The sequence below is a fragment of the Rhinatrema bivittatum genome, chromosome 9, assembly GCF_901001135.1.
Source record: "Rhinatrema bivittatum chromosome 9, aRhiBiv1.1, whole genome shotgun sequence".
NCBI lineage: Eukaryota > Metazoa > Chordata > Amphibia > Gymnophiona > Rhinatrematidae > Rhinatrema > Rhinatrema bivittatum.
This window is the reverse complement of record NC_042623.1, coordinates 27,019,737-27,044,013: the sequence shown is the minus strand read 5'-3', so window position 1 is coordinate 27,044,013 and position 24,277 is coordinate 27,019,737. Positions and strand designations below refer to the sequence as shown.

Genomic DNA, 24,277 nt, shown 5'->3' with positions numbered 1-24,277 from the left:
GGCGATGGTGGAGACCTGCAGGGCTCTTCCTTGCAGGTTGCATCAACTCCACCTTGGTCCAAGGGTCCATGTCTGCAACAGATGGATCAGACAATGGGCATAGGTCTACAGAGCCTGTCACCTCTAGGACCGGATAGTTCAAAGGATGGGCACAAAGATACAGAGCCTGTCACCTCTAGCACTGGATTGCTCAGGAAATTGGCACAGGGATACAGAGCCTGGAGGGCTCAGGGGATGGGCACAGGGATACTGAGACTGTCAGCTCTAGGACTGGAGGGCTCAGGGGATGGGCACAGGGATACAGAGTCTGTCACTTGTAGGACTGGAGGACTCAGGGGATGGGCACAGGGATACTGAGACTGTCAGCTCTAGGACTGGAGGGCTCAAGAGATGGGCACAGGGATACTGAGACTGTCAGCTCTAGGACTGGAGGGCTCAGGGGATGGGTACAGGGATACTGAGACTGTCAGCTCTAGGACTGGAGGGCTCAGGGGATGGGTACAGGGATACTGAGACTGTCAGCTCTAGGACTGGAGGGCTCAGGGGATGGGCACAGGGATACTGAGACTGTCAGCTCTAGGACTGGAGGGCTCAGGGGATGGGCACAGGGATACTGAGACTGTCAGCTCTAGGACTGGAGGGCTCAGGGGATCGGCACAGGGATACAGAACCTATCACCTTATCCTCTGCATGACTTATCCTCTGCATGAACGATGGACTCCGGTACTTCTAAGCACACGATGATTTAACCTGTTTTTTCTCTATTGTATTATATTTTTTCTCTATTGTATTATATTTATAATTACCGCCAGCTTTCAACCTCTCTTTCCAGCTGATTAAGCTTCCAAGTTCTTACCCCTTGTTTGAATGTAACTTTGCCTCTTCCACTTCATTTGCTTATTTTCTAGTTGTCTCTTCAGTTTTACCCTGTTCGATGTAAACCGATCCGATATAGTTTTTTACTATGAAGGTCGGTATAGAAAAAGTGTTAAATAAAATAAATAAATAAATCACCTCTAGGTTTATTATCTTGTTTGTTATGCTAATATATTTTGTTATATTTTTCATAAACAAAGATGTATGCTTTATTTCTATAGCAACATACTGAAAAATAAATTGTTCTTCCCTCTTTAGTTGCTTGTGCTTGTGCACCAAAGAGGGAAGTCCACTGCTATTACTGGGATCTAGTTAATATTTGGGTTCTTGCCAGGTACTTGTAGCCTGGATTGGAAACAGGATCCTGGGCTTGATGGACCCTTGGTCTGACCCAGTATGGCATGTTCTTATGTTCTTATGTGCTATATTTGTACTTTCCATGTATCAGCACAATGGCTGCATCGGATTCTGATGAGGAACAGCACAGCAGCAGCTCTGATTTACCAACAGTCATAGCAATAGGTAAGGCTGAGTAGTAAGACTGTTAAAAAAAACTTTCATCTGTAAAACCTTCTCAGTAATAAAGCACACATCTGACAGAAAAAGAACATTCTGTTTTAGCTGGTTTGAGATGAAGATTTCTGGATAGGGGCAGATGCTCAGTTTCTCATCAACAGGCATTGGCGTGCAAACATACAGCCCGATACAGTAAAGTCCGTGGGAGAGCGGACGAACGCCCGCTCTCCCGGCGCACGCACCAGCCCTTGGCCGGTGCGAGCGATTCAGTATTCAAATGAGCTGACGCGGTGCAAACGAGGGAAAGGAGGCGCTAGGGACACTAGCGCGTCCCTAGCGCCTCCTTTTGGCCTGGAGCGGCGGCTGTCAGCGGGTTTGACAGCCGACGCTCAATTTTGCCGGCGTCGGTTCTCGAGCCCGCTGACAGCCACGAGCTCGGAAACCGGACGCCGGCAAAATTGAGCGTCCGGTTTTTGGCCCGACAGCCGCGGGCCGAATTCAAAATTTTTTTTTTTTTTTTTTTACTTTTTTTTACTTTTGGGGACCTCCGACTTAATATCGCTATGATATTAAGTCGGAGGGTGCACAGAAAAGCAGTTTTTACTGCTTTTCTGTGCACTTCCCTGGCGCCGGAAGAAATTAGCGCCGACCTTTGGGCGGCGCTAATTTCTTAGAGTAAAATGTGCGGCTTGGCTGCACATTTTACTTACTGGATCGCTCGGGCATACCTAATAGGGCCATCAACATGCATTTGCATGTTGAGGGCGCTATTAGGTGCCGCGGGTGGGCCGCGTGTTTTCCTCCCTTTACTGAATAAGGGGTAAGGGAAAACACGCGTCCAGAGCAGGGTGACAGTGCGCTCCGACGGAGCACACTTTACTGTATCGACCTGATAAAAAGGAAGAAAAACTTAAAAGATCAGGAGGTGGTTTTAGCTTTGAGGGTAATGAAATAGTATGACCACTAGATGGCACCCAATGGTCACGCTGCTTTTAATTTATTCTGATCTCACAATACATGCAAGTATTTCAACCTGCCAATTCACTATGTATTTCAGACATAAAACTGGGTTTCCATAGTTATAATGAACTGATCTATTATCATTTTAAGTCATTGCTGACATCTCATTTTGATATTTAAGTGAGGACAATGCCAATACTTTCTATTTGATTTATAAAAAGAAATGCCTCACCCACAATGGAGTTTAGATGGCTGAATGTCTTCCAGCTCCTTTCTCACTCTCCTTTGCCCCAGCACATGTGGGAATACGCTGCATCGCCCTTATTGAAATCAGTGAGTTGGAAACGGGGCATCTAAATGGCAGATGAAGTTTCATATGGACAAGTGCAAAGTGATGTACATAGGGAAAAATAATCCAAACGCTAGGTACACAGTGCTGGGTTCTGCTTTTGGAGTCACCACTCAGGAAAAGGACCTTGGAATCACTGTGGACATTGAAATCCTCAGCTCAGTATGCAGTGGCAGTCAAAAAAGCAAATTGCATGTTGGAAATTATTTAGAAAGAATGGAGAATAAAACAGAATATCATAATACCTCTGTATAGATCTGTGGTGCAATCACACTAGAGTGATGTGTGCAGTTGTGGCCGCCCCATCTCAAAATAGATATAGCAGAATTAGAAAAGGCACAGAGAAGGGCAACAAAAATGATAAAGGGAGTGGAACGGCTCCCCTATGAGGAAAGGCTAAAGAAGTTTGAGCTCTTCAGACTGGAGAAAAGACAGCTGAAAAGGAACATGATAAAATCACAAATGGGGTGGAACAGTACATAGGGAATGGTTATTTACCCTTTCAAACAATATTGTATCAAGGAGGATACGCCATGAAACTAACAGATAACAGATTTAAAAATAGAAGGGCCAATATTAAAATCTATCCGGCTATGTAAGTTAACCGGATAAGACTTATCCAGCTAACTTACAAGGGATATTCAGCAGCCAGGCAATGCCACTGAATATACCCAGATAAGTGTTAAAGTTAGCCAGATAAGTTTATCTGGCTAACTTTAGACCTGCTATGGGCCACATCTAACTTATCCAATTAACTTCTCAGGATAAGACTAAGTTAGCCGGATAGGCAGCGTCACACAGTTACGCCTACTGCCCGCCCACTGACTATGTCTAACTATTTAGCCGACTAATACAACTATTTATACAACTATTTATACAACTATTTAGTGGTATAGCTGGATATACAGTGTTAGGCACTTAGCTGGATAAGTCTGATTTCTCCAGAGAAAATATTTTTTCACTCAATGAACAATCAAAGATGTGGAATTTGGACGTGGATACTTATCTTGACATAGCTGGGTTTAAAAGGGGTTTCATCAAATTCATGGAGGAAAAGTACATGAACAGTTATTAGCCAGGAGGTCGTAGGGAAATCCACCCCTTATCTCTGTGAGTGAGCAACAAGGAATTGGAACCTCTCTTTGGGATCTGCCAGGTACTTCCCAATGAGTCACACTGGCCACTGTCAGAGATGGGATTCCAGGATCGATGAACCTTTGGTCTCGCCCAGCACAGGTTCTTATGTTCTTATGAGCAGCTGCATTAGCGTTGGTCAGTTATTAGTCTATCGAGTCGAAGGAGAGCTGTTCAACCCTCCTGGTGGTATTTAGGGGTTATTTATTTATTTATTTGTTTTCTTTCTTTATTTTTATTGTTATGTTATGTTGCTATGTATGTTATTTAAAAATGTTATATTCCACTCTGTGCAACAATCCTGTCATCCAGAGCAGATTATAAATAAAAACACAAGACACATATAAAAATGGACAGTAACAATGAAACTTAAAAACTATGTCAGTGCTACTCATGTACACTGCAAGTCTCCAGCAAGCTGTTTTTGCTTTTATGATTTCTTTGGCTTCTGGTCCTATCAGAGTTTAGCAGGGCTTGGCCTAGCTAACGTTTGGATGAGAAAACCGCAAAGATCATTGAGCACTGTAAGAACTGGTGTGGATGCTTCAATGGGAGTCCACAGAGTACCAAGCATTCATTATGCTGTTAGAGTGCATTTCTTTCAGAGCCAGTACTGACTCAACGTCTCAGCACTGTATTATCTGGCATTCTTCCCCAGGGCTGAATTTTAAACAAAAAAGGTACTAGGGGATGCACCAGTGCTGAAAAACTTTCCATCACAAATCACCATCTCTCTCTCCTTCCTACAGTACATAACCAACAGCACAGGCTGCAGGATTCAGCACATGCAACATTCCCGCCAATCCCCATGGTCCTCTCCTCCTTCTATTTGTGCACGTCTACCTGGAAGAAGTGTGCAAGTAAAGGGAGGAGGGGCCATGGAGATTGGTATCACTGCACATGCTTCAAGTCCCCATGGGCTGCACTGATGTGATCACGCCATGAATCAATCAGCAGCATGAGCACTACTGCTACTGCCTGTTGGCTGCCCCATACTGGACCTGGCTCTGCTGCAACTCCAATTACTCTTGCCTGTGCTAGGATTTGTTGATCATAGTGTGCAGCAGTGTCCCCCTTCACCATGGGGATCTACTTGAGGAAATAAGTTCATCCTTGTCATTCTGGATTATGCCACAAGATATCCAGAGGCAGTACCGCTATAGAACATGAAGACCCTGATGGTGGCGACTGCCCTAATGGAAGTTTTTCCATGACTTGGACTGCCCAAGGAGATCCTGATAGATCAGGGTACCCCATTCGAGTCCAAGATAATTAAACAACTCTACACCTTTCTTAACGTTCAATGGTTTTTATTGAGTAAATCCGAAACAAATGAACAGTGGTAACACCGATATTACATATGATCAGGTCCAGATACTACAGCTGAAAATCATTGTTCCACTAACACGAGTACTAGCATGAACCACCAAAACCTCTGAATGTCAACAGCCAACTCATTTTATCCCTCCCATTCCCCCCCTTCCCCCCCCCCTTTTTCCCCTTCTGTTTCCCCCCCCCCCCCCCCCCCCCACTCCTGCCCTAATGGAAGTTTTTCCATGACTTGGACTGCCCAAGGAGATCCTGATAGATCAGGGTACCCCATTCGAGTCCAAGATAATTAAACAACTCTACACCTTTCTTAATGTAATGACTCGGTGCACCTCGGTACATCACCCTCAATCCGATGGACTCATTGAACATTTCAACTAGATGCTCAAGAAAATGCTGAGGAAATTTGTGGAGGAAGACAGCAAGAACTGGGATTCCTTGCTGTCCAACGTGCTCTTCACAGTCCGCGAAGTGCTCCTGAGCTCGATGAGGTTTTCCTCTTTTGAACTACTGTATGGGAGGAGGCCGAGAGAAATTTTGGACATAGCTCAGGAAACTTGGGAAGATGAAGGAAAACGTGGGCAGAACCTTGTGGGCTATGTTCTCCGAGCACAGAATTGCCTAAAAAAAAGCTGCAGAGGTGACCTGCCTATGCCTAGAGAAAACTCAGGTTATCCAAGCCTGAGCTTATAATAGCTTCACGGTCCAAAGAGTATTCCGGCTAGGCAACTGCATCCTTGTCCTCCTCTGGAAGCAAGCTATTAGCCCATTGGCAAAGATCATATGAGGTTTTAGAGAAAACAGTGCCCATGGATTACAAAATAGCCCAGCTTGATAAATGAAAAAAAAAGTCAGATCTACCACATAAACCTTCCAAAGAAATGGGTTCCATGGGTGTGTGGAGTGGTATAAGAAGAAGAATTTGGTCCAAAGGTCGGATCTGAAGTGGCTAAACCCAGATTCCTTTCAGAGAGCAGCTGTCCACTGCACAAAAAATTGACTTAAAGCAGTTAGTGAAGCAAAACAAGGAAATCTTCTTGAACCTATCAGGTCATACACACCTGTTGAAGCATGACATCATTATGCCTCCTGGAGTTGTTGTGCGGCAATGAACCTATCGAATTGCAGAGTCCAGATGTCACATCATTGAGACCGAAGTAAAGGAAATGCTCCAGCTCAGAGTTATACAGGAGTCTAAAAGTGAATGGTCCTCATCCATAGTGATGGTGCTGAAGCCAGATGGCAGCATAAGATTCTGCATTGACTTTAAAAAGGTCAACGAGGTTTCCAAACTTAAATGCATACCAGATGCCTTGAGTGGATGAGCTTATTGAGTGTCTGGGATCATCCCAGTTACAGCGGCAAAGGAGACGACTGAGTTCTCTATGCCCGGGGGACTTTTCCAGTTCACCACCCTCCTTTTTGGACTCCATGATACCCCTGCAAAGTGTTAGCACTTGGTTGACCACCTGCTCTGCTCACATCTAGGGTATGCAGCCACCTTTTTGGATGACATTCTGGTATACAGCCCAGAATGGAAGACACACCTAAGCCATCTCCAGGCTGTGCTACCCAGTCTAAGGAAAACAGGACTGTCAACCAACCCAAAGAAGTGCTTCCTAGGGGGGAAAGAATTCTAATATCTTGACTATACCCAGGGGAAGAGCAAGGTTCATCCACAGACCCAGAAGATCAAGGTGATCATCTGGGTGCCGGTCCCACAAACAAAAGTGAAAGTGAGAGCATTCCTAGGCACCACAGGGTATTTTAGAAGATTTATACCCAATTATTCGGAGACAGTGGAGCCTCTCACAAGGCTGTTGGAGAAGAAACCACTGGAGAAGGTCCAGTAGTCTGCTGAAGCAGAGAAGGCCTTCAGGACTCTCTGCTCCAAAACAGTCCCAATAAGTCCGGACTTCACCAAACCCTTCACGGTGCAGACCAAAGCTTCAGAAGTAGGCTTAGGAGCAGTCTTAGTCCAAGAGAAGGATGGCCAAGAACATCCCGTGGCATACATTAGCCGGAAGCTGATGCCCTTGGAAAGATGTTATTCAACAGTTGAGAAGGGGCAGTCAACTGGACCTTAGAGACCTTGTGCTACCACCTGCTGGGATGGTAGTTCATGCTCATAATGGACCGCAACTGCTCCTTTGGATAAATAGAAATAAGGAGTCCAATGCAAAGGTGATGAGATGGTTCCTTATCCTCCAGCCCTTCAACTACAAAATACTACATGGGGCAGGAAAAGAAAATGCCAATGTGGATTTCCTGTCCCAAGAAGTGTCCCTGGTACAGGCAGATGCTCACCTAAATGCGGGTGAGCTGAGGGGGAGGGTATATGAGGGAGTCTATAGGAAACTCCTTAGATTACCTTAAGGGACCAGGCACAGTTGTCTTGCCCAATCTTCCTTAAGATCCAGACTCGCAAGGAATCCTGGAAGAGGGGAGGAACCCCTCATCAGTGTACAAGAACGCAGGACCTAGAAGGGTTAGACAGGTCGGGAGACCATCTGGAGAGAGACGCTCCGAAAGGAGAAAGGGCAGCCGGGACTAATTGAGACTTGGTGAGCGGAACAACTTCTCCTCCCCCCCGTGACGTTACCAACTGCGACGCATTGCTGTGCGGATAAAAGGAGGAGCATAGCAAGAGAGAGCCGGGAAACCATCTGGAGAGAGACGCGCCGAAAGGAGAAAGGGCAGCTGGGACTAATTGAGACTTGGTGAGCGGAACAACTTCTCCTCCCCCCCGTGACGTTACCAACTGCGACGCATTGCTGTGCGGATAAAAGGAGGAGCATAGCAAGAGAGAGCCGGGAGACCATCTGGAGAGAGACGCTCCGAAAGGAGAAAGGGCAGCCGGGACTAATTGAGACTTGGTGAGCGGAACAACTTCTCCTCCCCCCCCCCCCTCCCGTGACGTTACCAACTGCGACGCATTGCTGTGCGGATAAAAGGAGGAGCATAGCAAGAGAGAGCCGGGAGACCATCTGGAGAGAGACGCTCCGAAAGGAGAAAGGGCAGCCGGGACTAATTGAGACTTGGTGAGCAGAACAACTTCTCCTCCCCCCCGTGACATTACCAACTGCGACGCATTGCTGTGCGGATAAAAGGAGGAGCATAGCAAGAGAGAGCCGGGAGACCATCTGGAGAGAGACGCTCCGAAAGGAGAAAGGGCAGCCGGGACTAATTGAGACTTGGTGAGCGGAACAACTTTTCCTCCCCCCCGTGACGTTACCAACTGCGACGCATTGCTGTGCGGATAAAAGGAGGAGCACAGCGGCGCGCAGCCGCCGGCGCGCTGCCGAAGCCGCGCGCCAAAGGGGCGCGCCCCTGGGGAAAATTTGTTTTGTGAACATTAGTGGTAATATACATGGGTAAAAAGAGGAAAATCAAGATTACAACAACATCGACTCCGTTGGGGAAAGAAATGAAAGGCCCAATGGACACCCATATTGTTAGGAGTCAGATCTCCCGGGAGGTCCCCCAGGAAATATCCTTTTCATCGGGGACTACTGTGAGTCCCGCCCAGGACCAGAGATCCAATGGTCCTCCCAACCAAGAAGGGGTAAGTGTTTTTAATACCCCTGAAGCGAGGGAGGGAACAACATCTAAAGAATATGGACAAAAACCCCCAGAGCAAGCACCAGAGGAGATTCAGGTGCCTGATAATATCTCCCTGGGGGATGTTTGGAAAGCCATCACCAAAGTGGAAAGGATGGTTTCCCAGTCCATAACCCAATCCACTGACTTCACTGCAGAAATTAATGTGAAAATGGAAAACCTCAGTAAGAGGATGGAGCAGGTTGAAGCCTCCAATGTATTAATGGGCTCTCAAATAGGATCCTTACAGACAACTGGGGCCACCTTCATAAAAGACACTGTGATATTATATAAGAACCTGGAAAATATGGAAAATTTATTACGCAATAAGAATCTGCGATTTTTAAATTTCCCATATACGAGGTTATTATCTCCTCAGGAACTTTTAAAAAAATATGCAAATGAGAATTTGCATATTACTAATGATATTTTGATATAAAAAATGTATTATGTATCTAACTATAGGAGAGAAATAGTTGAACCTGAAGGAGGGATAGATGTTTTGAGTGAAAAAAACCCAAACTTAACATCTTTTTTAGAGGCTTCAACTGATGATATAGCCACAAGGGCCACATTAATTGTGGCCTTCTGTTTAGAACAGGATAAAAATCATGTTCTACAGAAATATTTTCAAAATAAAAGTTTTCTTTTTTGTGGCAAATTGGTACAAGTATTCCCTGATGTTTCTAGGAATACCCAAAGTAGAAGGAAACAATTTCTTTTGATGCGTCAAAGAGTGTTAGCCCTTGGGGCAACATTTTTTCTTAAGTTTCCCTGCAAATGTATAGTGATTTATCAGAAAAATAAGTTTATTTTCCTTGAACCTTCTAACTTAGAGGCATTCCTTTCAGATAAAGGCGGGTAGAGATGGAGTTTTGTAGTTGGAAAGTGCTGGTCAAAAATTATTTTCTCTCTTGTATTCAGTTTGATATGAATATTTCTTTGAACTGTTTTCTTAAATAATCTCCCCTATAAAGTGGACTGTTATGTAAAAAGAGGAAAATATTTGCTTTATATTGACTTAAATGTGTATGTATTTTGCCTGCTCTATTTACATTATACCTTTTCTTTTCATTGTAAAAAATGTTTGAGAACCTCAATAAAGTATAAATAAAAAAAAAAAAAAAAAAAGAAGGGTTAGACAGGCACTAAGGAGAAGACAGGAACCCATTCTATGCAAAGACCTGCTATATATGGTCTGTGTGCTACCTGAACTTAAGGTGACCTGCATTTGTTTGTTTGACTTTTCTTTCACTGTAACTAAATTGGACAAAAGGAAATGGCCATAGTCTCCATCTTCTCTATCCCCCCCTCCTGTCTATCCCTTAGCCATGGAAAATTGACTGCAGCTCTTTACAGAACTAGCAAAAAGGAACAATAACATCTTTTTCAAGTACATCAAAAGCAAGTAACCTATGAGAGAGTTGGTTGGACCACCAGATGACCGGGAGATATCTGGTCATCTGGTGATATCCCTAAATGAATTTCTTGCTTCGGTCTTTACTGAAAAGGATATTGGGGAGATAACCCACACATAAATTGTTCTTTGAAGGTGATTAATCAGAGAAACTGAAGCAAATCACTGTTAAACTGGAGGATGTGTTAGAACAAATAGTAACAAATCATCAGGACCTGATGGCGTTCTCCCCAGAGCTGTGAAGGCACTGAAATATGAAATTGCAGATCTGCTCCTGTTAATTTGTAAAATACAATATCATTAAAATCTACCACTGCATCTAAAGACTGGAGGGTAGCCAATGTAATGCCAATTTTTAAAAAGGGTTCCAGGGGTGATTTGAGAAACTATAGACCAATAAGCCTAATGTCAGAGCTAGAAAAAATGGTAGAAACTATTTGGATAGGCATGGCTTAATGGGTAAAAGCACTTTAGCAAAGGGAAGTCATGATTCATAAAGGAAAGAAAAATCCAAACTACAGGCACATGATGCTGGGTTCCATTTTAGCCATTCACCACCCAGGAAAAGGATCTTGGGAGTTATTGTGGACAATACTTTGAAATCCACAGACCAGAGTGCAGAAGCGGTTTAAACAAATAGAATGTTAGGTATTATTAGGAAAGGAATGTAATGCCTCTGTATCGCTCCATGGTGCATCCTCATCTACAGTATTGTGTGCAGTTCTGGTCACCACATCTAAAAAAACGATATAACAGAACTTGAAAAGATACAGAGAAGGGCAACCAAAAAGATAAAGAGGATAGAACAACTTTTCATTGGTATGCACAACCTGGTGCAATGAGTTACTGCGGTGAGGCCTCTGAGCAGTAGCAATTATAATGCAATCAAATCTGACAGGATCGCTGGAGGTAGGACATTAAGTAAACTACTGCAGTAGCATATCTTTTTAAAAAGGGAGCCCATCACAGTTGTATAAATTCTTCCACAACTTAGACACACATACAGTGTTGGATATGTTAGCAGCAGTCCTGCAAAGTGATTTGCATATTAATCTCGACAGAGGAAATATAAGAACAAGTATTACATTCATGTATAATCCCACTGAGAATATGCTCCTTCATGAATTACAGTTTCGTATTTTACGTAGAATAAAAATGTCCCCTGTACAAGCAATTCGTATGAGTATCACCAGTTCTGATCACAGTATGAAATGTTTAATGGGAGCTGCCACTCTTGTACACTGCTTATGGGAATGTCCACAGATATTAGCATTTGGGAGTTTGATTATTCAAATGTTAGCAAGTATATCTAAAAAGTCAGTGTTCATCAATTCTGCCTTTGATCTATTGCATCATGTATTCCAGGGAGTGATGATGATGAGGAGGGCACATAAGTATTCACTGGTCAAGGCTTGTCTTTTGGTGAAACACTGTATCCTCCCTGTCACAGATGTGAGCCCTTGGGCTGTGGCATGGTTGATGCAGCCTAGTAGGCAAACCTAATAGACCCATGCCAACAACTGGGGGACACTTCCTTACTGGGACTGGAGCTGGGATTTCACCTATATCAGCCCTGTTCCCTGCAGGTTGAGCCCTTGTGTTCCAGAGACCGGCAGGCTTAGGTGAATGTACTATAAAGAGTGGTCAGTCAGAGTCAGGATACGAGCAGATGTCAGGGCTAGCAGCAAGTAGGGTCCGGGTTCAGGCTGAGATCGAGGCAGGCAGCGAGAATCAGTTTGCAGGTCCAGGCCAAGATCGGGGCAGACAGAAGTCCAAGGGAATAGTTGTGTCCATAGCAGAGGTCAATACTAGGAGGCAAGCAAAATAGTAGTCAAGTACGAAGCAAGAGTCAGAGCCAGAGCCCATATCTCAAAAGGAATAGAGACAGAATGGATGGTGGTCCAGAGAAGAGAGACCAAAATGTTGTGGGGGGGGTCAGTATCAGAAGACCTATGAGGAGAGGCTGAAGGATCTGAATATGGATACCCTGGAGGAGAGAAGGTGCAGGGGCGATACGATACAGATGTCCAGATACCTGAAAGGTATTAATGAAACACGAACTTCAAACCTTTTCCATTGGAAAGAAAACAATAGAACTCGGGGTCACAAAATGAAACTCCAGGGGGAACAACTCAGAACCAACGCCAGGAAATATTTCTTCACGGAGAGGGTGGTGGATGCCTGGAATGTCCTTCTGGAAGAGGTGGTGAAGATGAAAACAGTGAGAGAGTTCAAAGGGGCATGGGATAAACACTGTGGATCTCTAAAGGCTAGAGGTTAGAAATAAAGAAAAGAGTGCATGGGGGTAACTTGCAAGTGAGGAGGTTACTACCCTTAACCAATAAGCCTTCATAATGTTAATGCAACTCCATCAGTGCTCTCTCCTTCAACAGCAGGGGAAAAGGGGAATGGGATTCAGACAGCAAAGCAACGAGGGCCCCGACTTTTACAGTCTGGAGAAACAAACATGGGGGTAAGTTGCTGGTGCGGCAGTTACCATCCTTAGCAGAAGGCATGGAGATCACCACCCTTGACCAATAAGTCTTAATGATGCTAATGCAACAGCAACATTCCTCCCTGCTTCAGTGGCAGCGGAAAGGGGGAATAGGATACAGACAACAACCAAGAGGGCCCGATTTCTATGGTCTGGGGACTGAAACGCAGGCGTAAGGGAAAAAGCACAGGACTGCTTCTACAGCCATGTCCATAAGCAAAGCACGTCAAGCAACACTATCAGAATTTTCAAGAAAGATCATCACTCAGTAAAAAAAAATGTTGCTATCTGCAGTTTTTATGGGTTATCATAAGGCTTGGGGATAACTATACAGAGTGACAGTTACTACCCTTAAGAGAAACATGGGAGTGGCAGTTACTAACTTAAGAAGCTTGCTGGGCAGACTGGATGGACCATTTGGTCCTTTTCTGCCAACATTTCTACGTTACTTTGTCATGCAGAGACAAACAGACAGGGCACAACAAGGTACTGGGACAAAACACAAGCTGGACAACCAAGGCAGGGCAGGGCAACAAAGAGGCAAGACAAAGCAAGGAAACAGCAAGGTACAGAAAGGAGGCAAAAAAGCAAGGCACAGGAACAAGGGGTAGCAACATACACTGCTAGGCAGGAGGCCATGTTGCTGAGGCAATCTGATAGTAGTACGGCTGGGTTTAAATACCCAGCCATTTGACATCATCACTGAGCAGTGTTTCCCACTGCGGGACCTATTTAGGCTGGTGCGCAGCACTCACGCACGCCTAGAGGCAGCTCCGGTGGGTGGAGGAAGTCAGCGGTTGGCGTCATCCTTGCCACACAGGAGGAAACATGACGTCAGAACGGGCTGCTGGCATCCTGGGTGAGTGCAGCCGGTCGTAGGACCTCCCTGCGACTGGCCAAAAGTTATACTCCTCAAATGGCTTGATGTGATCCCACCTGATACTGTTGTGGTTCTGGCCGCGAGTGCCGCGACCAGACCCTTACCTCCGCATTCCTGGACCTGTTCCCGCTTTCGTTGGCCTAGTTCCTGGCCTGTTCTGTGGCGTCCCTGCGAGGGCCGCGCCGCCGGGAAGCCTTCCGTAGACGCCCTGTCTCTAGGCGCGCGCACGCACGCCACTTGGGCGCTTTTCTAGTCCATTTCCCGCCAGTGGTGACTCCGCCCAATTCCTGACGTCAGACACCGCGGCCTTGATAAGCCGGCCGCGGCCACCCAGTCTTTGCCTTGCAACGGGCTTACCTACTGGATCCCTGTTGCGCTTTGCCCCGGAGTGACCTGCCTCGCTATCGCTCCGTTCCTGCTTGCCTGCTACAGTACCTGCTTAGTTCCAGTACCCGAGTCTTGCCACAGTTCCTGCTTGGTTCCAGTACCCAAGTCTTACTACAGTTCCTGCTTGGTTTCAGTACCCGAGTCTTGCCACAGTTCCTGCTTGGTTCCAGTACCCAAGTCTTGCTACAGTTCCTGCCTGGTTCCAGTACCCAAGTCTTGCTACAGTTCCTGCCTGGTTCCAGAACCCGAGCCCTGTTACAGTACTGATCTACTGTTTTAGTCTGGTTCCAGTTCCCAGTCCTGATCCACTACCGCCTAAGTCCCAGCGGTTGGGCTCCTACAGGCTCCTCCCTGGGGAGTACCAGCTTCCAGGGTGAAGAGCACCTCTACGTCCAGCCTGAACATCTGCCTCCCAGCCTGCTATATACTAGAGACAGTGACCATCTTTTCCCAGTCTCCTGCAGGTCGGCCCAAGGGTCCACTAAACTGAGACTCCCATAACAGATTGCAAGGCCATGGACTCGTCGGATGTGCCCGCTCCCTCGGATCTGCCCTGGATGGCTCGGCAAATGCTACAGCACCAGAGCTGCATTGATACACTGGCAGCCACGGTGGAACGGCTATCCTCACACTTGGAGTCCCTGCCTCCTGCTGGCAGGGTTCCCGAGGGACACATCTCTTCTGTAACTGAGCTACAGGCACCCTCCCTCTACGCTGGAGATTTAAGGACCTGCCGCGGCTTTCTAAACCAATGTTTTGTACGGTTTTCTCTGTTGCCTCGGAAATTCCCCTCAGATGCGGTGAAAGTGGCGTATATCCTGTCCCTGCTTGATGGGAAAGCCTTAATATGGGCTAACGAACTTACAACAATTCATCTCGAACTTTCGTCAGGCCTACAGGGATCTGGTACATGCTCCTCGAGGGCCAGCTCTCCCTATCTCAGGGCTTCTCCATATCTGGGACTCTGTGAATGTTCTATTGTGCTCACTTTCTCAGTTCTCTCCACTACAGCACTGCTACCGGAAGAACCGCTGTTCCAGCACCCTGGGGAATACTAGCCCAGCTGGACTACATCTTCTACTCACTGTCTAAATAAAGAAATATCTGTGTTTAGACAGTGTTTGTGTGTCCAGAGCTGAGCCTGACCTGTGGCCCCTCATGGGACTTACCCCCATGGGCATGGTCAGCTGCCACAGTGTCCAAGGGTCTACCCATAACCTCTCTAACTATAACAGCCCTATGGTGCCGGGGCTGGCAGGGATGGGGGCCTCTCCTGACAATGAGGAGATCCATGGATGATGGCGGGCATGCAGGAGAAGTCGTAGGCAGACTTGGGTCAGGGCAAGCGGTGTTCAAGAGAAGTCCAGTAATTAGGCAGTGGTCAGTGCAGGGGTGACATTCAAGAGAAGTCCAGTAGTTAGGCAGTGGTCAGTGGCAGGCAGCATTCAAGAGAAGTCCAGAAAGCAAGCCGAAGTCAATACAGGGTATCTGTCCAAGGGAAGGTAGGATAGATAGACAGGGCAGAAAGATGAGGAACAACACAGGAGGCAAGGCACACAGAAGAACTGAAGAACTGAAGACTGACCACAGAAGCTGATGGCTGAAACAAAGACCACAGGGACTGAGGGACTGAGGACAAGACACTGGAACAGAAGGCAGGACCGAAGACAGGAACTCAGGAACGTTGACAGGAATGCTGTGGCAACTCATACTACAAGGGCTGTAGGATACCTGTTGCCGAGGTGTTGGATGGATGTTTGCCCTGGCCTTATATAGGTCAGAGGAGATAACATCATCTGGGGCACCCATCAGGATTTCCTGCTGCTGGCCCTATAAGGCTGAAGAAGTCAGCATGTGCACGCTGTGCCCTAGGAGTAGTGGGGTCCAGTGGGGTCGGTGGCATCCTGCCATGGTCGCAGTAGAGCTTCCTACTATGTTTGGAGGAGAGGCAGGCTGGTGGTGTCCCACCAAGGAGGAAGGCCCGGCCTGGGGGTGAGTGTGTGATGATCCACAGGAAGAGCCTGCAGACCGCCAAACACAACAATATTCCTTGCTTCTTTGAATCCTCTGATTCATCTTATCTAGTCTTCCTATCTTCAGTGTTTTCTTGTGCATTTAACTGTGTTCCTGATGAGACCTGGTTCCAGGTCTCCTTCCTAAGCCCTACCTGCCACCAGTTCTTGAGAGCTCAGTTCAAGGGGAATGGTGGTTATCTCAGGCAGCAGGCACCCTGCCGCTCTTTTAGTTGGAACCCACCTGTCAAGGACTGGCAGGATGGAGTCAGGAAGCACCCCTAGAGAGGTAGTACAAGGCGGCAGGTCAGGACTAGAACTGGTCTTCTGCCTAACAAATCCCCTCTCCTGCAGGTTGAGCCATTGGGTTCTGGGGGCCAGCAGGACTTGTTTTCTGTGGAACATCAGGTGGCAAGGCAGACTGGATAAGGCAGGACAGGATGGATGAGGCAAGGCAGGATGGATAAGGCAGGGCTGGATACAGAGCATAGACTAGGAGCTTGGACATAGAGCACAGGCAAGGACAGGACTAGACAGAGACCGGACAAGGACAGGACTTGACAGGGACCAGACAAAGACAAGACTGAACAAGGACTGGACAAGGACAGGATTAGACAGGCAACAGGAAACAAGAAAGCCCAACAGAGCGCAAGATTGGCAAGGTAATCTTAGTGGGCCTGGAGGCAGCAAGGTAAAACAGGAAACCCCAGGAGGGCACAGAGCATGGCAGGGAGGCCACAGAGGCTTCAGAGCAAGGTCAGAAAACCTGGAAGGGCCCAAAGCAAGGCAAGAGGCCAGGAGAAGCCACAGAGCAAGATAAAAGGCCAAGATATATTCCTGGGGGAATTCTGCACAAAAAAATTTAAAATTCTGCACACAAAAACTTAAAATTCTGCAAAATTCTGCAAACTTTATATTGGTCAAAATAACACAATTTACATGAAAGTCTTTAAGTAATTACATTTTAAATTAATACAGAAAAATGTTATTACTTAGAGATGCAGAATTTTAAATATTTTGAGCAGAATTTCCCTAGAAATTCACTGTAATAGTGTCCCTTCCACTCGCTCTCCCTACTCCCCTGGCCATTTTGCCCTCTCAGGCCCCAACTCCTCCACCTGCCAGTATCATCTCTCCCCTCCTCCTCTAGGCTCAACCCCTTCCACTCTATTGCCAGATCCAGAGTTTGACCCTGTTCTCAGTACTGCCCCTCACACAGGCTCCCTCTGTCCCTCCCTCTCACACACATGCTCCTTCTCTCTAATACACATACACACAACCTCATACAGGCTCCCTCACTCTCTTGCATACACACATCCCCTCATACCGTGCCCTCTCTCTTGCATTCACATCCACACAAGCTCCCTTTCTCTTTCACACATACATCCTCACACAGGCTACCAGGTCTCTCTCATGCACCCCTTCACACAGGCTCTGGCTCACATATACACAATCCCTTCACACAGGCTAGCAGCCTCACATACACACGATCCCTTTTTCATACACACGAGCTCCCAATCTCTCACACACATACACACTCCTTCACAATCTCCTCATATAGGCTCCCTCTCTCTGAAACCCACACTCAAGCATCCCCCCACCCCTCTCTTACCTCTCATGCTCTTTCTGACACCCTCCTGCTCTCTTTCACCCTCCCCCACACACCTCCCCTCATATAGGCTCCCTCTCTGAAACCCACATTCAAGCATCCCCCAACCCCTCTTACCTCCTATGCTCTCTCTCACACCCTCCTACTCTCTCTCCCCCTCCCCTTCCCCACACCCCCTCCCCTCTCTCACATACACATTCTCTCTCACCGGCATCCCCCAACCCCCCCTCCCTTACCTCCCATGCTCTCTCTCACCTTCCTCTCCCCTCTCTCACACACACATTCTCTCTCACTGCATGCCGCAAAAGGAGCGCATCCTGCGTGTGCCGCAGGACGCGCTCCATTCGCGGCGAAGATGAAGGCCTGGGCGCGCCATTCGCAGCACACGGGGGCCTTCCATTTTCACCACGGGCTGCGCACACTCCATTCACAACACACGGGGGCCTTCCATTTTCGCCACGGGCTGCGCACACTCCATTCGCAGCACAAGGCGACCTTCCATTTTCGCTGTGAATGGCGCTCCCAGGCCTTCATCTTTGCCACGAGCGGAGCGCATCCCGCAGCTCATGCGGGACGTGCTCCATTCGCGGCATGCCAGGGTGTCCTTCTGCTATTTTCTGCGCAGAATTTGGCAATTCTGCACGGGGGGGAATTCTGCGCAAATTCTACGCACCGCAGTAACGCAGAATTCTCTCAGGACTACAAGATAGGCCACAAAGCAAGGCAGAATAGCAAGAAAAGAGTGGCTGGGACAGAGAGCCGAGGTGAGTCAATGAAGAGGCACCGAGGTACTGGACAGGCTGGGTTAAGTAGGGCTGAGGCTTGGTCATAGTGTAATCAGCGAAGAGGTTCAGCTCACTGTGTAATGGTGGCCAAAAAAACAAATCGAATGTCAGGAATTATTTGAAAAGGAATAGAAAACAAAACTGGGAAGATAATAATGCCTCTGTATTGATCTATAGTGCAGTCACACCTTGAGTATTGCTTGAAATTCTGGTTGCTGCTTCTCAAAAAATGACATAGCAGAACTAGAAAAAGTACAGAGAAGGGCAACAAAAATAATTGGATGGATCAGTTCCCTTATGAAGAAAGGCTAAATAGGTTTATAGAAGAGAAAAGTAAGAGGGGATGTGTTAGAGGTTTATAAAAATATGTGTGGCATGGAACAGAATAACAGGGAACAGTTATTTATCAAATAGTACTAGGACTAGGAGGAAGGTTTAAAACAAATTTAAGAAAGTATCATTTTATCAGCCAATGCACAATTAAGTCATGGAACATGTTGCCAGAAAATGGCGTTAGGCCGGTAATATAACTGAGTTTTAAAAAAAGGTGTGAATATATTTCTGGAGGACAGGCCTATAGATAATTAGTAGCCGGACAGACTTTGGTTTCTCCGTCTTGTAATCTTGGAGACAGCCACATGAAACTGACTTTCATACTGGGAGTTTCTGGGTATTTCCAGGTGACCTGGACCGGCCACTGTCAGGGACAGAATGATGGCTCATTGGTCTGCCCCAGCAAGGTACTTCTTGCACACTTAGGTACCCATGCTTCCGAGCTATAGTTTTCACTGCTGAAGGATTGCCGAGGTTCCTTTTCCTTATGATCTATGAAGGCTGCATCTGCAGCATCCTCAGCCCCAACCAGCCTGAGAAGCAGAAGCCCAAGCTTGAATTACAATTATTTTATTATTAAACTCATAGTACAATGTAAACAGTTATTATCGTGTTAGCATTTAATGTGTACACAACATATTACACTAAAAACATATTCCTGCCCTGTTGCTATGAGATGTCTCTTACTGTTCACAATCTCTACTACTTTTGTTTCACTAAAAACATACTATTGGTTTATTTTTTCTAAAACGTCTGTTATTGTAGACAGTTTTCATGACTGCACAGCACTTTTGTCATCAACTGGGTGGAATTGTATCATTTTAATCCTGGCATGTTTAGCCTACAATACAGCATCATTTTTACAGGATTGTTCTGGGGAGGGGTGTTCATCATCATTGTTGAGCTTAATTTTCAAAATCTCAGGGCAGGGGGGTTCACTGCCACCTGCAAACTTAGGGACCTTTGTATATATTCACAAAATAGGGCAAATCCTTTCATACCTCTGCCCTTAGGGGTTCTCAACCCAGCGAACCAGTTTTCTCTTGCTATATTTTCAGGACTCTCAACCTTCCTTCCCCACTCCCCAGCTATAGCTGTCCTGTTGACATCCATCCTACACCCAGTTACCCCGGAGGCTTAGCCATGTGTGGATTTTTAACGTCTGCACCACCAGTAAGAGTTACCTCTTATGGATTAATTTCTAAACTGATTTACTCACCTACTAGAAAGGAACTATTCCAATTTATTGTGAGGTGTTGGGATTTGGAGTCTGCCTGGATTGTAGTTAAGTTCTGAAGCCATAGTGGAACATTACTCATGTGTTTATGTTTGATGCTAACCTGTGCGTTTCCTTATTCTTTTCATCTTCCTTTCTTTCTTTAAAATACTTTTATATTCCACCTATGCTGGTATTCGACTATTCCAAGTGGATTACAACTTTAAAACATAGTCAATCATAATAACAGACAATAACAATCATAGCAGACTACACTAACAAAATATAAAACTATCCAAAGGCTTGTTGCCTTACATGTTTTTATGCTCTTCATTTTATCTGTTTTTATTATGTATATTATTGTAAACTGCCTTGAACCTCTGACTAGGTAGTATAAAAACTATTTGAAATAAATAAACTTTCAACAACTTAAGGAAGCATCTATACTAGGTACCTCAACTAGAATAGGATTCCATAATGTTGGGCCCAGAATAGAAAAAAAAATTGGCAGGTCTCCTGTAAATTTGTCTCCTTAAAGGAGGGCGCTGTCAATAAAAATGCATGAAAGGCATGCAGAGGGCGCTCGACACATAGACCATAAAGTGTTTTTTTGGGTTGGCTGTGTTGCTGTCTAGTAGTTATCTCTGTGGAGGTTATATTGAAGAGCCGCGAGCCACTCCTTTTCCTCCCAGGCAGCACCCCTCTGCCCACTTGTATAATAGAAGGCTGTGGGGCGCAGCCATTGCCTGGCACCATCAATCAGCATCACCAAAGGAACCCAATACTGTAGGATGCTGGGCTTGATGGACCCTTGGTCTGACCCAGCATGGCAATTTCTTATGTTCTTATGTTCAAGTTACACCTCCAGACTCAAACTCAAGATCCAGAAATTTGGGTACCATGATATGGGAGTATTTTTATTGACCCGGTGTCCATCTTTTCATGCATGCCTGTTCGAAGTGGTTACCTAGGTTCATGGAATAAGCGAGTAACCATACTGGGCAGCCCTGGAATAGTTATATTGTTAGGTCCAGTAATCAGTTCCTAATAAAGCATTTTTCTTAATGGCCAGTCTGGCCTGAACAACCTTTATTGCAGTAACCCAGATGTCTTTAGCTTAGCACTTCGTATTTATTAAACTTGTTATACCACCTATAAAAGCAATTTTGTCCTGCTGACACATTCTTGTGTCCCTAATGTTCTTATCAATAAATCATTCAACATTTTTTGTGTAACTTTGGAATGACTTACATTCTAAACATGCCTTAATACAAGAAAATATATGAAACTTGGATAAAATCACAATGGCTGCAGAATTCCATGTGCCTTCCTCCAGGATCTAACCCTAAGCCACTGACTTGAACAAGGACTCCCTTGAAATAACTCTTCAGCCTGGAAGTCATGGAAATAGTTAATCTCAGTTGGCTGAAGTTGGCTGTTATTGTCTGCCTTCTGTCCCTCCTCCCCATGCCCCACCCCCAACCGCACATTAAATTGTAACTGTCCCGTGCTCTAGATAGGTAATCCCAATGCATAGGTGACTTATAAATAAATTTAGCACTCTTGGTATGGGCCGTAAAGAGACTGTCTAGGTAAGAAACTGGTTGAGTGAGAGGCGACAAAGGGTAGTGGTAAATGGAGTTTGCTCCAAGGAGAGGACGTCACTCATGGCATGCCTCAGGGTTAGCTTCTTGAACTGATTCATTTCACCATTTTTGTGGGTGACATTGCAGAAGGACTATTGGGAAAGGTTTGCCTGTTTGTTGATGACACCAACATCTGCAATGGGGTACACAGTTACGAAGGTATGGAAAACACGAGGAGGGTTCTAGCAAAGCTCAAAGAATAGTCTTTGGTCTGTCCGCTAAGATTTAATTCTAAAAAATGGAGAGTAATGCATTTAAGATGCAAAAACCCAGGGGAAATGTACAGTATTGGTCAGAGGTTCCCAAACCTATCCTGGCAATTCTGCACAGAAAATGGCAATTCTGTGCAGGGGGGGAATTCTGCGCAAATTCTGCACTCCACAGTAACACAGAATTCCCCCAGGACTAGGAGACGAATCATCAACAGAAAAAGCGAGGTGATATTGCCCCGTACAGGTCCCAGGTGAGACCTCACTTGGAATACTGTGCACAGTTTTGGAAACCGCACCTTCACCAGGATATAAGCAGAATGGAGTCGGTCCAGAGGGAAGTTACTAAAATGATCATTCGAAAGCATATAGAGACAGACTTAAAGATCTAGAGGAAAGGTGAGATGGGGGTGATATGATATACAAATTTAAATTCCTTCTTGGTTTCCATTTAGAGGAGGAAGGCCTCTATCAATGTAAAGAATCCTCTAGAATGAAGGGGTCATGACATGACGGTCCAAGTAGACTCAGGAATAATCTAAGGTAATATTCCTTTACAGAGAGGATAATGAAGGCATAAAACAGCCTTCCTATGGAGGTGGTGGAGACAGGAACAATATCTGAATTCAAGAAAGCATGGGAGGGAGTGGGAGGGATTGTAAAGCTGAATTAGTTGGTGTGAATAGGAAAACTAGATAGGCCCTATGGTCTTTTTCTGTTGCCACATTTGTTTGTTTCTAAAAAGATCTTTAATTTCCTTTGTACATTTGTAATTATATAATAACAATTTAAAAAGATTCAGTACTGATGTTTTTCCACTTTCTGTTAAAGAAAGGAGTGGGTAAGTTGCTTATAGTAATTTGGAAGCAATATTACAAAAAAATATTTTTAAATTATTTAATCTCCAGTTGGAACAAAGCAATATGATTATAATCCTTATTTCCATCAGATTTTATATTTAATTGCTGAGACAAGACAACTATTTAATGTTTTTGAAAGCTTCTCCTAATATTATGAAGCTACTGCTATTCAGGTCCTCATCGGAGACCTACTGTACTACCATAGTCTTAATAAATTACAAATATATATATAGGCAAAGCAATGGATGCACGATAAGGAGCATGGCTTCACTAAAGTATGGTTATCTACTATGAGGGTCGGTATAAAAAACTGTTAAATAAATAAATGAATAAATAAATAAATAAAGTGGGCACATTTGTATCCTAAAGAAAGGTTAATTTATCAGACAGCATTACTGGACAAAAATAAAGAAATGGAGTTTTGTGAGCAAGACCAGAACAGAGAAGATTACAGCCAAGAAAGAGGCAGATTGCTGTGTTGAAGGCTTTACCTGTTGCTTTAAGTTGAAGGAAGCCCACACATAAAAAGATGCAGGAGACACCTTACTATGGACCTTATCAATTTTCTTCTACCAGACAGAACGTTAGTCCTATATACGTTGACTTGCATGCACACCCATGATGATAACTGACAAAGCTGCAAGCAGAGGACCTGCTTTACTAAGGCTTAGCTAGCAACATGAAATGAAAAAGGCCTTAGAAGTGGATCTCTGCTATGCAGATCCTACAAAACATTTTCTGTGTGGCTCACCTTACTCAACCAGGCAAATTCGCTATTTCAGCCAGAGAAGTCAACATTTTAAATCTTCTATCCAGCTCTTCGTCTATCCGATCATCATGAAAAAGTTCTGCAGACCAGTTCTTCTGTTCAGAATTGGAACTGTAAAGAATAAAGAAGAGTAATCCCATCTGCTGAGACCAGGGCAAAGCTGCTGGCTTTAAATGCTCTGCTATGCTATCTCCAGAGAGAGCATTGAGAGGAGAGGATCACCTTGCTGGTGGCTGAAAAGAATCAGTAAGTACTGCTTGGGGAAATTTTAGAACTTAAAAGTTTGGGGAGAAGTAAAGCGTTTGTGTGTTTGTATTAAATAGATAGTCAGAGGGCAGGAAAAAAAACAGGAATTTGAGTGTTTTGTTTTAAATAGGTAATCATTCCCTTATAGATCACTACCAAATAAATAGTGAATACACTAATACATTTAAAGACCCTAATTGAATGCATTCCTACTCCCACAGCAACCTAAACTTAACTAGGAACTGAATAAATTTAAGATGAAGTCAGCAGTCCAGCAGCAAGAGAGAGGCCTCCCAGTCTTTTGCATCAAGTGTCACATGTATGACTTTTTACCTGCCGGTGAGAGGTTGTATGTGTGTACCCAGTGCAAAGAGTTCCTGTATCTCAGAGAATGAGACAATTTCTGAAGGCTAGAGTGGCAGACCTGGAGGAGCTGAGTCAGACAGAGAGGTACATTGATGAGACCTTCAGGGACATAGTAACCAAGTCTCAACTCCAGTCTGGAAGCCCTGGTGCCGCCTTGGAGGAGGAAGATCTCATGATCGGAGAACATCAACCTGGTGCAGCAAGAAAGGATCCTGTAGCAATGACTTGCTCTCTAGGTGGTGCATTGTCCTCTCGCTACTGCCCAGGAGGGAAGGGTTAGGTCA

General features: G+C 45.3%; 1 protein-coding gene across 1 annotated transcript in view; it reads left to right on the top strand.

Moving 5' to 3' along the window:
• The first annotated feature begins 1,328 nt into the window (after positions 1 to 1,328).
• LOC115099039 (paired box protein Pax-4-like) overlaps positions 1,329 to 24,277 on the top strand; it is a 71,193-nt gene continuing 48,244 nt past the window's right edge. The window contains exon 1 of the mRNA XM_029616301.1: positions 1,329 to 1,398. Coding sequence (XP_029472161.1) covers positions 1,329 to 1,398 — 70 coding nt within the window. The remainder of the gene's footprint in view (positions 1,399 to 24,277) is intronic.